At 38.4% G+C, this 14,698-nt stretch overlaps 1 protein-coding gene across 3 annotated transcripts in view; it reads left to right on the forward strand.

Annotated features, from left to right (window-relative positions):
- The window catches only part of LOC131192264 (transient receptor potential cation channel subfamily V member 6-like), a 123,571-nt gene that overhangs the window by 97,566 nt on the left and 11,307 nt on the right, over positions 1–14,698 (forward strand). For all 3 annotated transcript variants that reach the window (XM_058171265.1, XM_058171267.1, XM_058171266.1), the window contains 2 exons: positions 4,414–4,682; positions 5,471–5,577. In XM_058171265.1, coding sequence (XP_058027248.1) covers positions 4,414–4,682; positions 5,471–5,577 — 376 coding nt within the window. The remainder of the gene's footprint in view (positions 1–4,413; positions 4,683–5,470; positions 5,578–14,698) is intronic.

Genomic DNA, 14,698 nt, shown 5'->3' on the forward strand with positions numbered 1-14,698 from the left:
AATCCTCCTTCCCCCTTTTGCACTTTTATTGTTTTTCGTTCAAATAAATATTCATGTTATTTTACTTGGCTCTATCTTTATTTTTTACATTGACCAGTAGCTGCCTCATTTCCCACCCTCGGCTTATACTCGAGTCAATAGTTTTTCCCAGTTTTTGTGGTAAAATTAGGTGCCTCGGCTTATATTCGGATCGGCTTATACTCGAGTATATACGGTAGTATAATGTAATCTTGAAATAAATAGTTATTATAATAATGAAAAAAGGAGGGAGCCTCCCACCATTTTTATTGGATTGCAATGGGTTTATCTGATTGGATTCTATATTCTATAAAAAATTTTCCTGAGGCTGGAGCTGGTTCCTGGATATGCTGTATAAATATTTCCTTCTTGCAGTCTCTATCTTCCTTTTCTCTATGTTGTCAGATAATATACTATTTAATTTATTGCTTAAGGTGATAGCTTCATGAGTCTGATAAAACAAATTATGATTAATGGAATTGATTAGACATCAATCTGCCACAAGACTCATAGTTTTGACTACAACAGATTACCATTGCCTATCTTAAACTGGCTGGATATTTAACCTTTCTTGTGCCGCTTATCCTAATGTATCAAATCACAAAATGGAATCTGAAGTGTTTTTGAAGTTTTGCCAAGATCCTCTACCACTATCCCTAATTCAGTGCCATAAAGATACACAGTATTTCATAAAACTGTATCTATAATACTACAAATCCCTCAATGTCACTTTAACTTTTTTAAAAAAATAATTGTATTTTTTAAGAATATAAAAATTTACAAATTTCAATAATTTTATACCATTTAATAATTACATGTTCACCATTTATACAGAATTCTGTCTCAATCTTAGAATGTTTAAAACCATAAAAGTCTTTTAAAGTGCTTTATTTTTCAATATTTCTAATAACTACAAATAAGAGGACCACTGACAATTATAAACCTTTGCTACCAGTTATTCTCATGATTTTATTTTACATGTTCTTTGACAAATTCTATATTTGTCAAATAATAAGTGAACCATTTGTGTTTGCCTATTATTTCACTCCTTTAATGTGCTTCTTTTGCTGAAAGCCATAGGGGTATTTTCAGGCACAACCTGGGTTTGTATCTATTCCATGTTCTTCAGTATAGCATGTCTAGCATAATGACTTTTTAAAATCCAAATGGATCTTGATTTTGTCATACCACAAATATCCATGCCACCCAAATCTTAAATTATGTTCTCCTAAATCTAAAAGCTTTCAATTTCTCTATAGAACCATCTATTCTTTCATCCAAACCAAAGAGCAAGCTCTAAAACACTTTAATATCTGATAAACACTTCACTCCTCTTTCCTTTGTGTCTTGTAGCACCTTATATTTAACTCATGTTTTTCCCCTGCCACATAAATTTAGATATTCCTTTTGCCACTTTTAAATGGTGCATCTGTCAAAAGAGATATTGTATGAAACAAAAATAGCATTCTAGATAGAACATTCATTTTTGTCACATATGACAATTGTAATGTCTCTCATTTTAGTATATCTTTTAAGTTAATTTCAAAACCTAGCATAATTATGTTGAAATAACATACAGTTCATACTTGACATGTTACCCAAGTATTTACCTACTTCTCAGAGTTAAAACCTGTTTTATTCATCAGTTTTGTTTCAGCTTCTATTTTGTTATTTTTCATTAACATCTTCAATTACCGTATATACTCGAATATAAGCCGATCCGAGTATAAGCCGAGGTCCCCAATTTTACCCCAAAAACTGGGGTAAACTGGGGACTCGAGTATAAGCCGAGGGTGGGAAATGAGGCACCTACCGTCAAAACCTCCCTCCTCGGCCGAGAAGGCTGGCGGCTCCCCGCCCGCCTCTCACTGCACCGGCAGGGCTTCCCCGCGCTAAAGCAAAAGCCCGCCAAGTTCGCGCCGGCCGGTATAATGTGAAAAAAACGAAAAAAAAAAACGCGAGTATAAGCCGTATATACTCGAGTATAAGCCGAGGGGACGTTTTTCAGCACAAAAAACGTGCTGAAAAACTCGGCTTATACTCGAGTATATACGGTACTTTTTGTTAATCTTAAAATCTGTTAATGCACCATTTTTTAAATAATTTACTCAAAAACAGTTCAATTTGCTTTAAAGGATCTTCCAGAATCCACAATAACTCATCTGAAAAATCCTTAACTTACAAGTTTCTTTTTTAAAATATTTATTCTTATCTTGTCTTATCTCTGTCCCTTATTTCCTTATTCAATATTTCCAGAACTAAAATAAACAAGAGAGGGGACAGTGGGCATCCCTGTCTTGTTCGTTTTTGCACCTTGTATTATTATTTTTGTTAAATCTTCATAAAAAACAATAATTTGTACTTTCTGTGAAGTATAGATCTATCTTATCCATTTTATAAAAGTCTCTCCAAAATTTGTATCTTCCAGAAACTTAAATAAGCAAGCCCAGTTCCAATTGTCAAAAGCTTTTTCTGCAACAAAGATTAATGCAGCTTATTTTACATTATGTTGCCCGGGTATTACAAAATTCCAATGCATTGACCTTTATTTGCCTTTTAGGAAAAACCCCACATTGATCCTCATGAATAAATTTTTGCAAAATTATTTTCAGTCTATCAGTCCATCATTATGAACAACTTATAGTTATTGCCCTGTAGTTTCTTGATAAAGTCAAATTTCTCCCTCTTTACATATTAATGTGATATATTGACCTCTTTCTAATTATTTGGCATTTTTCTTCCTCCTTCTTCAGATTTTTCTTTTGCATTTTTTCCACTTTTCCCTTAAAATTGACACTTTTTTTCCTCCTCAATTTTTCTCCAATAAAATTATTACTATACTAATTTTTAAAAACCATTCTAACATCCAAGATCTGGATATATGTAGATTTGATTATTATCCTCAATCACATATTATGCACAATAGAATACATACATGTGCATGCAAATTTGGAAACTACATGCTTGGTTTTATGAATGGAATTCATTGTGTTTTGTAAAAGGCTATACAAGTTCATCTTCAAAACTTTTATAAGAGCCTGATAATCCATCTGGTTTAGGTCCTTTTTCTAGTTTAATCTTTTTTGTAGCCTTAGAAACTTCCCATATTACTATAGGTCAATTCATAATCTTGTATCTGTTCCTCTATAATCCTCAGTAAATTTTGTTTCTTTAGATATTCATCTATTTTCTCTAGAGAGATGTCACTTCTTTTATACAAATTAGAATAATATTGATGAAATGCTTTTGTATGGCTGCATTGACCATTCATAGAATATCTTTCTTTTGTAATTTAAATATCATTTTCTTTTTGTAATTTATATGCTAACCACATCCCTGGTTTATTTGCAAACTCATTGTTTTGCTTTGCATAATTCATTTTTATTTCCATTTCTCTTACTGTTAACATAGATAAATGTTGTTGTAGAAGCTTAATTTGCTGAGAAACATTTATCTTTTCTGGATAATTTTTTAATTCTTCTTTTCCCTTTCTCATCTAAAATAATGTGTATTTTCTCTTGACTTTTCTTTTTAAATTATTTCTTTCCTATTATATTGTATAAAATGACCTCTAATAAAAGCTTCGTGAGAACCTGTTTAGTCTAAAGGTTAAGGCAACACGCTAGGAACTGGGAGTAGTCCTGCTTTAGGGTTGGGTGACCCTGGGCCTGTCACTTTCTCTCAGTCCTAGGAAGGAGGTAATGACAAACCATTTCTGAAAATACTGTGCCAAGAAAACTGCATGCACTTGTCCAGGAAGCCCCCAGATCAAACACATTTGAACAGAAGAAACAATAAAAATAAATGCTTTACTCATATACCAAACCGTTGTTAAATTCATTGTTTCTAGGAACCCCTGACACTTACCACTTGTTACAACCTTACGATGCAAGCGCTCTCTGTGTTAAAATTTCTAAAAGCTTCCTCTTCATCAAATTGACAAAACCAGTGCATATAAAAATGATTTGAGGAGTGAACAAATGGTGCCTCTCTCTTTCCTTAGCAGCATTTCCAAGTGTTACTCCTTCTTCCTGTTATTCTCAAGAAATTAATTGTTGTAAAAAGAAACCAGTGAGAATTATAATTGGTTCAGTCTGGGAAAGATTATCTGTCTGCTTACTACCTATCTATATCTATCACAGTTATATCATGCACGCTTGACAAGTCCAATCCAATCCAATCCAATCCAATCCAATCCAATCCAATCCAATCCAATCCAATCCAATCCAATCCAATCCAATCCATGCAACAGGAGAATAACTATCAAGGTCAACTGAACAATGCAGCTACACAATGATATTGAGAGCAGACAAAAGTTCACATATGGCAAATATTCAACACGGAAACATCTTCAAATTAGAAACTGAACTCATGTCCTTTTGTTTTCTTTGGCAGCATTTTACATTATCTTCCAAACAGAGGACCCTGATGAACTGGGCCATTTTTATAGCTATCCCATGGCCCTCTACAGCACATTTCAGCTCTTTCTCACCATCATTGATGGACCTGCCAACTATGAGGTGGACTTGCCTTTTATGTATGGCATCACTTATTCTGCTTTTGCTATTATTGCGGCCCTTCTTATGCTCAACCTCCTTATTGCCATGATGGGGGATACTCACTGGCGTGTGGCCCATGAGCGGGATGAGCTTTGGAGAGCACAGGTGAGGAATGGTGTTTTTGCCTATTAATTGATTGTACATGATGGAGCAGATTGGAGAGGGGACCGGAGCAGATTATTCTCTTTAGGTTAATTTCTGCCTAATGAAAGCAAATAGAAAAGAAGTTCAGAAAACAGTGCTTTTGTCCATTTAACAAAAATCTGCACCAAGGGGGAATCTTCTCATTATAATATTGAAATGAAAATATGTTCAGTATCCTTTCTGAATTACAACGTAATTCCAGGATTCCAAACAGATCAGTGATTCTTTTCAACTGTATATTTATTATTGCAAAAACAGGATTTCAATAATCATACCTGTTTTAAGTATATATAATTGAATGGGTGGGGGGGAGTAAAACTTGGTTTTTTAAAACATAAATATGTGGTTTCCAGCAGGGGTGAAATCCTACCGCTTTGGACCGGTTCAGGTGAACCACTAGGGATTATGGGCATCAGTTCGCTGAACCAGTAGTAATTACTTCTCCTTGGCCCCACCCACACCCAGCTAGTCACCTGGGTCAGGACTGGATGAACAATAGCTCCAAATATTGTTTAATATGAATATTTGATGTCCATATTGAACAATATTTGGAGCTATTGTTCATCCAGTCCTGATGCTTCCAGAATTACTCTAGAGGATTTACAAAATGAAAAATCATGTTATTCTTTAGTCTGTGTTGCCTTCTTCAACGATCACAAAAGAGGAAGGTTCCAGCCACGACACTAATGGAGTCATTTGATTTAATTAAAACATTTTGATTACCCAATTTTTAAAATTGTGTGTTTCAGGTTGTTTCCACTACCATTATGCTAGAGCGCAAATTCCCACAGTGCCTCTGGCCTCGCTTAGGCATCTGTGGAAAGGAATATGGGCTAGGTAACCAGAGATATTTGAGGTAAGTTTCATAATCATTAATTTGTGTACATCTTCTAGAGGATATTATGTGTGTGGACTAGTTACTATTTAAACCAAATATCTATTTATTTAATGAACCCATAGCATCAATAAATTGATATTTGGGATATTCTTGTGGATATGGGAAAGCATAAACAGAGCCCAAATAGATTGACAAGTGGCAGAATTAAGGAGCAAAACAGATGATAGGACTACAGAACTACAGAAATAGTCATCTAAAGCTGGCCTAGGAAGGAACAGTCTCAATACCAACTTTCTGTCACTGCAAAACAAGAGATAAATGCTAACACTTCTCTTAATATATGGGTTTACCCCTGTACATGTGTGTAGACAATGACGATGACAACGACGATGATGATAGATGATGATAGATGATAATGATAGATAGATAGGTAGGTAGATGGATAGATAGATAGATAGATAGATAGATAGATAGATAGATAGATAGATAGATAGATAGATTGATAGATTGATAGATTGATAGATAGATAGTGGTAGATAGATACCGGTAGACAGATACTGGTAGATAGCTGATGAGAGAAGGATAGGTAGGTAGGTCAGTCGGGAGATGCACAGACAGACAGAGAGAACGAGAGAGAGAGAAAGATAATAAATGAGAGAGGCGGGTAGGTAGGTAGATAGATACATAGATAGATAGACTGGCAGACCGACCGACAGACAGATAGATAGATGATAAATGAGAGAGGGGAGTAGATGGATACAATGATGATAGACAGACAGACAAACAGGATAGATAGATAGATAGATGATTGATAGATAGATAGATCTATCATGACATTAAACTACTTATTCCCTGTTCCTCTCCTTCCTGCCGTAATCATTGCAAAGATATATTCATGGGAAAAGGTTTCTGTTTGCAGGACAGGATTTAAACTGGAGCTCTTTTTTTTCCCCGGAGGTGCTGTTTTGCTGCTATATATACATATATTTTCAAATGCAAAAGTTGCTCAGTGGGCAAACAGCCATAAACATGGCATAAAGGTTGCCAGGTTTATAAAGCAATCAGCACACAGCATCTGAGCACATGTCACAGTGAGACACTTGATAGGATGTGTGATGACTGCATCTCTGCTATTCCATAGCGTTTTAGCTCAAATCGATCAAAAATAGTTGGGCTGCAAATCCCAGAGCCAAACAGCAGATGGAGCATAAACAGAACATAGGATGTTAAAAACTGTTTTAAGTACATTGCAACATTTATATTTATCACAATAAATCTCTTGCCATACTAAAATTACCACTTTTCAGCATTTTTACATTAGAGGCCTCCTTTTCTTCCATTTTTTTCTTGGACACTAGCATTTATAGTATTCATTTCAATTTCATTCTTTAGCGTAACACTAGTATTCCCATGAAATCTCTTCCAACATTCTCTCTTTTTAGATTGATCCCAAATGATTTCACCACATTTATTCTTAATTCTGTTCCTTCTTCTAAAGGTGTCTTGTTCAGTCCTTTTTTCTCTTTTCCAGAACAATTTCTATTCCCATTATCTTTCTCATTTTTTAAATGCCTTGGAATTAATAAGCTGCTCTCTTTGACTGGATTCTTTTCAACTCTTTTCTCTATCAATACATTATACAGTATATGTAATACAGATAGTCCTCGATTTACAACAGTTCGTTTAGCGACCATTCAAAGTTACAATGGCACTGACTTACGACCATTTTTCATAGTTACAACCTTTGCAAGCAGCCCCGTGATCATGTGATCAAAATTCAGATGCTTGGCAACTGGTTCATATTTATGACCTTTCCTGTGTTCCGGGGTCATGTGATCACCTTATATGACCTTCTGACAAGGAAAATTGACGGGGAACCCAGATTCAGTTAACCAGGTTACTAGCCTATCAGTTGCAGTGATTCACTTAACAACTGTGGCAAGAAAAGTCGTAAAATGGGGCAGAACTGACTTAACAAATGTCTCAGAACAACAGAAATTTTGGGGTCAATTGTAGTCGTAAGTTAAGGACTACCTGTATCATCCCATTCTTTGGCAACAATCCTTCTTCTACATGTATTTTTTTATCCATGATCTCCTTCATTTCATCATTATGCCAAGCATCCCTTTTTGTACTTCCTGTACTTTCTAGCCTAATTCCACATATTTCAGTCGTATTTTATAGCGTAATTGTTTTCATTCTGTGCCAATCAAATTCCACATCATCTAGTATTGGGGAAGGATGCCTCTGGGTCATATTGACTCCTGGTAATTGCCTGGATTAGTCCCTGTAGTTTTTTGGGCAACATTTTGGGGAGTGGTTTGCTTTTGCTGCTTCCTAGGGCTGACAGAGAGTGGCCGGCCCAAGATCACCCAGACAGTTGGATTTGTGTTTAAGATGGGACTAGAACTCACAGTTCCTGTTTCTAGCCCAGTATCTCAACTACTACACCAAGCTGGTTCTCCATATGGGAGTTACATATGTGTATATTGGATTAAGCAGCAAAATTTTGCCCTGTTGTGATATGGCACTAGGAAATGCTTAGCTAGCTGTATTTTTTATTAATGAGATGGTGCCTTCAGTTAAATCTTAACACTGAATGAATTCCCAAATTCAGAACAACCCAAACCTGGCAAAATTTAATGCCCTTCCAACAGCTGTCTTTGAAGGGAAATTATGAAGTCTCCCACTTAAAAAAAACAAAACTTTGCTCTTATGTTCTTGAAACATTAACCCATGTTTTGCTATAATGCAGTTATAGAGGTGCCCAGTTGTAGTTAATAACTCTCCATCTAGATAGATTTCCAGGAGACCCAAATGCATTTCATTTATAGTATTACCATGTGAACAGTGTGATTTTTGTTTCTCTGTGTGTTTTGTTTTCCTATTTATAAAATACAGCACATCAAAATGATATAAATTTAAAACTTATTAAGTTTTAACATTGCTTTTACTTGCTGTTTTGCAATTACCGTACTTTTCTTTTTTTGTTTCTGAATTGACTGTAATCAATTCTACTTCCATTAAATTGAATATCTAGTTTATCGGTGAAATTATGTCTCTTCTAAAAAGGAATCATGTTTTTTATGTTTTAAACTGAAATATAAAATATGTGTTAAAAACTATGTATGGATCATTTCTCTCTTCAAATTTCTAATAAAAATAATAAGTACTATGCTCAAGAGATTCTCTAACACTAAGTGCTTAGCAATTTTTATAATATTGAATAGAGATTGATTTTTTTTTTCTATCAAAAAAGGGGTGACTAAACTTTTCACTCCACATTTGCTCATGTCTGTTCTCTTTCACTATTTTCCATTGTTACTGCTTATTCTCTGGCCATTTCTCTCTCTCTTTCATTCCTCCTGTTCTCCCTGCATGGGAAAATTATGTATTAAATGTGACTACACTGTAATGTTTTGGCAATGATTTCTCTATTGTATTTATATAGGTTCATATGCTGTTCAACCTTCCAAGCTGGGCCCCCTTCTGAACTCCCAAAATTCCCCAGAAAGAATTGCTATTTTTGAGAATTCTGGAAATTGGTATACCCACCTAGATTTTTGTGCATCTGACACATTCTTAAACACATGTGTGTATATGATTAAAAGTAATAATTTTCCAACCATATATTCAGAGACTGCCCATATTTCTGTTCAATTTTAGGTGATCCCTGCAGCTTTTTCCAAAGAAACATCATGATAATGTTTTTCTACTGTGAGAGATGAAACATGTAGAGCTTTTTATTCTTTACTTTCGTCATACACAATAATTTCACTTATTTTGTTTAAAATTTTCAAAGCATTAAAGTTCTCCTTTACAAGTTTAGAAAATTCCTTGAGCATTGGAGATTAATAATTTAGGAGAATTAAGATTTCAGGCAACCATTAAATTATGATGGCTGTGTTTACCATACTGGGTTATAGCATTAGTTATTAACATCTGTTATGTTTCAAGCAATATTAAAATATTTTTCTTAAAATATAGCTCAGGAGAAATGGAAATTTCCATAAGCTAGTTATTTTCATTTTTTAAAAAACCTTGTTTTATAGGCTGTTGGGCTTGATAATTACCTGCTACTTTTTTGCCATAACTTATTTCATATATTGTATAGCAAGAAATCTGACATTTTATAAGGGCGTATACTCAATAACGAACCCCAACTTCCTGCCATGTGTGTTCATGTGAAAATCTGAAAATATGTTTGTTGCCTTCACACTTTACATTTTTAAAGATGCACAAAACACAAAGTGCTTTTCATACTAGCAATCTTCTTCCATCATAATAGATGTATAATACTCATGTGGGAACCCCAAAGGTGCTTTTTAAAGAGGCAACTGGACTTTCTTTGTTTTTCCTTGAAGATGTTTCACTTCTCATCCAAGAAGCATCTTCAGTTCTGAACCAGCATTCAGAACTGAAGAAGCTTCTTGGATGAGAAGTGAAATGACTTCAAGGAAAAACAAAGAAAGTTCAGTTGCCTCTTTAAAAAGCACCTTTGAGACATCCATGACCCAGATGACTGAGAATCTCCATAGACACTCTGGGAAGTTCCTAAGTAAGTAGAAGGTCATGTTACATTTAGATCAGATTCTTGCCTGAAGATCTGTCATGATGTTTAGGAATAACCTTGGGAGACGGGAGGAAGAGATGCTGTCTAAGAATGATCAGATGAAAGACTGGACGCCCAGCTGCATAAGGCCGGGGCACACACACGTGCACATAACATAATAACAGAGTTGGAAGGGACCTTGGAGGTCTTCTAGTCCAACCCCCTGCCGAGGCAGGAAACCCTACACCATTTCAGACAAACGGCTATCCAACATTTTCTTAAAAATTTCCAGTGTTGGGGCATTTACAACTTCTGCAGGCAAGTTGTTCCACTTATTGATTGTTCTAACTGTCAGGAAATTTCTCCTTAGATCTAAGTTGCTTTTCTCCTTGATTAGTTTCCACCTATTGCTTCTTTTTCTACCCTCAGGTGCTTTGGAGAATAGTTTGACTCCCTCTTCTTTGTGGCAACCCCTGAGATATTGGAACACTGCTATCGTGTCTCCCCTAGTCCTTCTTTTTATTAAACTAGACATACCCAGTTCCTGCAACCATTCTTCATATTTTTTAGCCTCCAGTCCGCTAATCATCTTTGTTGCTCTTCTCTGCACTCTTTCTAGAGTCTCAACATCTTTTTTACATCGTGGCGACCAAAACTGAATGCAATATTCCAAGTGTGGCCTTACCAAGGCATTTTAAAGTGGTATTAACACTTCACATGCGCACGTATGCACACACATACACACATACAAAGCGAAAGGATCATCCCTAATTTATGAGATGTTAAAAAAGATGCAGGAGTTTTGTACTTTCAGACCTGGAAGATTGTCAGCCTTGCCAGGCAGACGAACAAGAAGCACAAGATGAGCTTATTCTCTTTTATTGTAACACTACATTAAAAGAATCTTTTTACAGCTTGATAAGTTAATGAGGATCTTTTCCATTTTCTTTCTGTGCCCATTATGTAGCTGTGAGTTCCATTCTCCACTTTTACTTGCTCACTTCCTTGGTAGCATCTCTTCTTCCAGTCTCCCATGGTCATTCCAACATACCATTACAAAATCTCAAGCCCATCACATTTTGTTATCCTGAATGCCTGGAAACAATGTGTAAGGTCTTGCCTCTCCAATCTTCCCAAGAAAGCAGGACTCTTGAAACTGCAGTTATTCCAAAAGGATCTTTTATTGGAAGGTTTGTGATAACAAGAGAGCTAGGCAAGATCTGAAGCTTCTCACTTAAAACCAGCTATTTAAAGCAATGCTAACCAAACCCCTCCCACACTACATCATAGCATTGAAACAGAAAGAGACTTCATATAGAGATTAACACAGTAATGCAAGAAACAGAAACGTCATATAGAAATTAACACAGTATTGCAGGAAGCAGAAACAAAAACTGGAAACAGAAACTTCATATATAGACCACTCCATTCCTCCCACCAAAATGCCAGCGTCCCTATAGAAATATCTGGGACCTGACACAATGTCTAGAATCTTTGGAAGAAAAGATGTCAAGTAATAAGATATTTCCAAATGAAGAGTAGCCAACTGCTTTTAGCTAGTTAGATTTGCTAGATTTCTGAGAAAATATCTTAATGGAAATGCTGTGGAGTCTGGTCTCTGGATCCCTACCCTTATTACTTCCTAAGTTACCTCAAGATCCACTTTGGGGTTAGATGCATTCTGGGGTTAAGATGGTGGGCAACTACAGGTTGGCTTTTTACACAAACAACTCACCAAATCTTCAAATTAAGAAAAGAAATACAGTAATATCAAGAACTTCCCGGATCTGGACCAACAGTATTGTTGATTCTCAGATTAGAGTAATCAATGCGTTCTGTCTAGATGTTAGGCATCAAAGTTTACTGCTCTTGTTGTTCTAATAGGGCAACAGAGGGAAAGCCTGTCAACGCATTCCATGCTAAATTGGCTTGGATCTTATATGGATTCATGTCTTGTTTGGAGCATGGGTGGGAATTTCTGCCACCAAAAATAGAATAGAAGTAGTAAAGAGTATATTTCCACACTTTGAGCAGGACTGCCTAGCCTTTAGAAAGCTTGAGTGTTGGCAGTTTCTACTCTCCAGTGGCTGCTCATCTATTCTTGCCCCCCTGCCTTTCTTCCAAAACTCATTTTAAGAAACAGGTATTAAATAGAAGGACTTAGTGTGATTGTTTCCAGCCAGGAAAAGACATATGGATTGAAATTTCTCTGAAACTATCAATTGGGCTTCTTCTGTTATGTTGGAATCCATCACTCCTTGTATCCCTTTTGCCACCCATTGAGGATGGTAAATAGGGCAAGGTAGAATGTCAGGAGAATTCAGTTGGGGGTTCTTGTCTTTGTTCTGCGTGCTGATAATTCAGGCGAGCCGGAGAGAAGTGGGGGGAAACTGTCTTGGTCGACTGCTTTTGCAACATGAGCCTTTTTTCTGTCTGCAGTGATTTGGGATCTTGCTATGAATATTGATTGCATGTGAAATATTGGCAGAGGGAGGGCCCAGTTTTTTCATAGAGGAAAGAAAAGAGGAGGAAAGAGAAGAAGGGAGTTCTGCTCCAAAGCTTCATTCTTGCTTACCATTTTTTGAAGTTGCTTTTATTTAGAAATATGCTGTAAAGTGGGAAGTATAGCCGCAGTGACTGGTTTATGTTGTCAGTTGTCTTCATTTTCATCTCCCTTGCATATATAGATGGTATCTTTCAGCAGAACATCCATATCTGCTGAGAACATGAGTTAGGGAAGGATTCCCCCATGCTAAACATCTGCAGTTGTTCAAGGCCAGTGATGGGTTCCTACCGGTTCTGCCTGGTTTTACCGAATAGGTAGTAAGTTTATGGACTAGTTCTCCGAACCCGGTAGTAAGGGCAGCCTGGCCAGGCCCCCGAATCAGTTCCCCAGTTGCTGCTTGCTCACCCACCTGATGCGTCCGTCGGACGATAAGTTGACCAGAGCTAGGAAGTGGCTGGCTGGCAAAGAAGCTTCTCACCCACCTGACCACAGGGTGCCGAAAAGTCTTTCAGCTGGTGAAAAAAAAGCTGCACATGAGCAAAGATGGCGGCAGTGACCGAAGGTCTTTTCGGCACCCTACACCAGCACCTGGGTGGAAAAGAAGCCTCTCGGCTTCCAAGTTCAGCAGTAGGCTTGGTCTCTTCACAGGGTCACTTTTCTCCACGCCCGAGAAAGATCAAAAGGCACGGAGCAGCCTTTAAGGAGAAAGTTGGCATAGGCACCTAGATGAGGTAAAAGAAAATGAACCACTGAAGGAAGGAACTCCTCCCACCCCGAAGCTGCTGGCGTTGCAACCGGCCCCCCCTCCCCGCAGCTTGGAGCTCCAAGCAAAAGAGGTCCTCAGCTGTTGTGAAGAAGCGGCAGCTCTGGGTGCACCATACCTGCTTCGTTGAGCATGAAGTGAGTGTGGCACACCTGGAGCTGCTGCTTCTTCGCAACAGCCGAGGATGGAAGAGTTTACTCAGGAGCGATGCTGGCAAGGAAGATGGCTGGATCCTTCGCGTAGTCCGAGCTCTCTGGGACGGGTATAACAAGTGTGGGGAGGCGAAGGGGAGCGGACTTAGCCCCCCACGTGTTGCACCTCACTCCCAGCCTTCATCTGCACCTCCGTGCCGCCAGTGTCTCCCAAAGTTGCCACCGTTGGAGCTGTGACAGGGACTGGGGGAGCCCAGTAAGCTGGACACCTGAAAACAGCGTGGAGGTTCCCCGCAGTTCCTCAGCTCGTCTGGGCTGCAGCTGAGTCCTCTTTCTGAGCCGGCAGACGGAGGCACTCGTCCCCAGCCATATCTTTCTGGATTTGACTTGGAGGAAAGCTGTCATGTCCCACTCCTCCTCTGACGGCCGGGTCAGGAAAGTCTGTATCAAGCGTGGCCACAAAGCCTCTGCAGCTTTGCCAAAGTTCTGTCAGAGTTCTCAGGGCAGGCAGGAGTCCAAGATGTGACTTCAGCAATCCAAATTAGACTTTGCCTGACTCAAAGAATGCCAGAAAGCAGATCCTTTATATAGGCCATGGGGTGTGGCTCCATGACTCAGCACTTATCCAGGCCTGCCCCTCCCTTCCTTTTGCTGACGTCACCTCTCCATTCTCCGGAAGCGTGGATCCGTCCACCCTCCAGCTGCCGGCAATTCCAGCTCGTGACTGGCTTCAGGCTCCTCATGTTCACATGCTGTTGGGGAGGGGTTTATTTGCTCGGTCTGTCCGGGCATGGTGCCAGGACTGGGGGCTGGAGGCATGCCAGGCCATTCGTCTGCACTATCAGTCCCTGGCTGAGATAACAGGAGATGAGAGGGGCCTTGGCTTGCAAAAGCCAAGTCTCATCCAAAAAGCTGTGTGCAGAGAAAAGCTCCTGTTTCCTCTGCTGCCCATAGTGCTTAGGGGAAAGCACGGCTCATAGGTGTTAAATTTCACTATGCTGTGCCAAACGCTTTCCATAAAGAGTAACGAAGGAGAGAAACAGCCGGTGACCTGGAGAACACGTGGACTGGAGCAGCTCTGTTCTCTCCACTGGCTGTTTCTTCCTCTTTGCTTGTCCAGCACAACGAAATGTAGCAGCCACGAGCTGCGCTTTCCTCCAAGTTTA

The sequence above is a fragment of the Ahaetulla prasina genome, chromosome 2 (genome assembly GCF_028640845.1).
Source record: "Ahaetulla prasina isolate Xishuangbanna chromosome 2, ASM2864084v1, whole genome shotgun sequence".
In the NCBI taxonomy this organism is placed as follows: domain Eukaryota; kingdom Metazoa; phylum Chordata; class Lepidosauria; order Squamata; family Colubridae; genus Ahaetulla; species Ahaetulla prasina.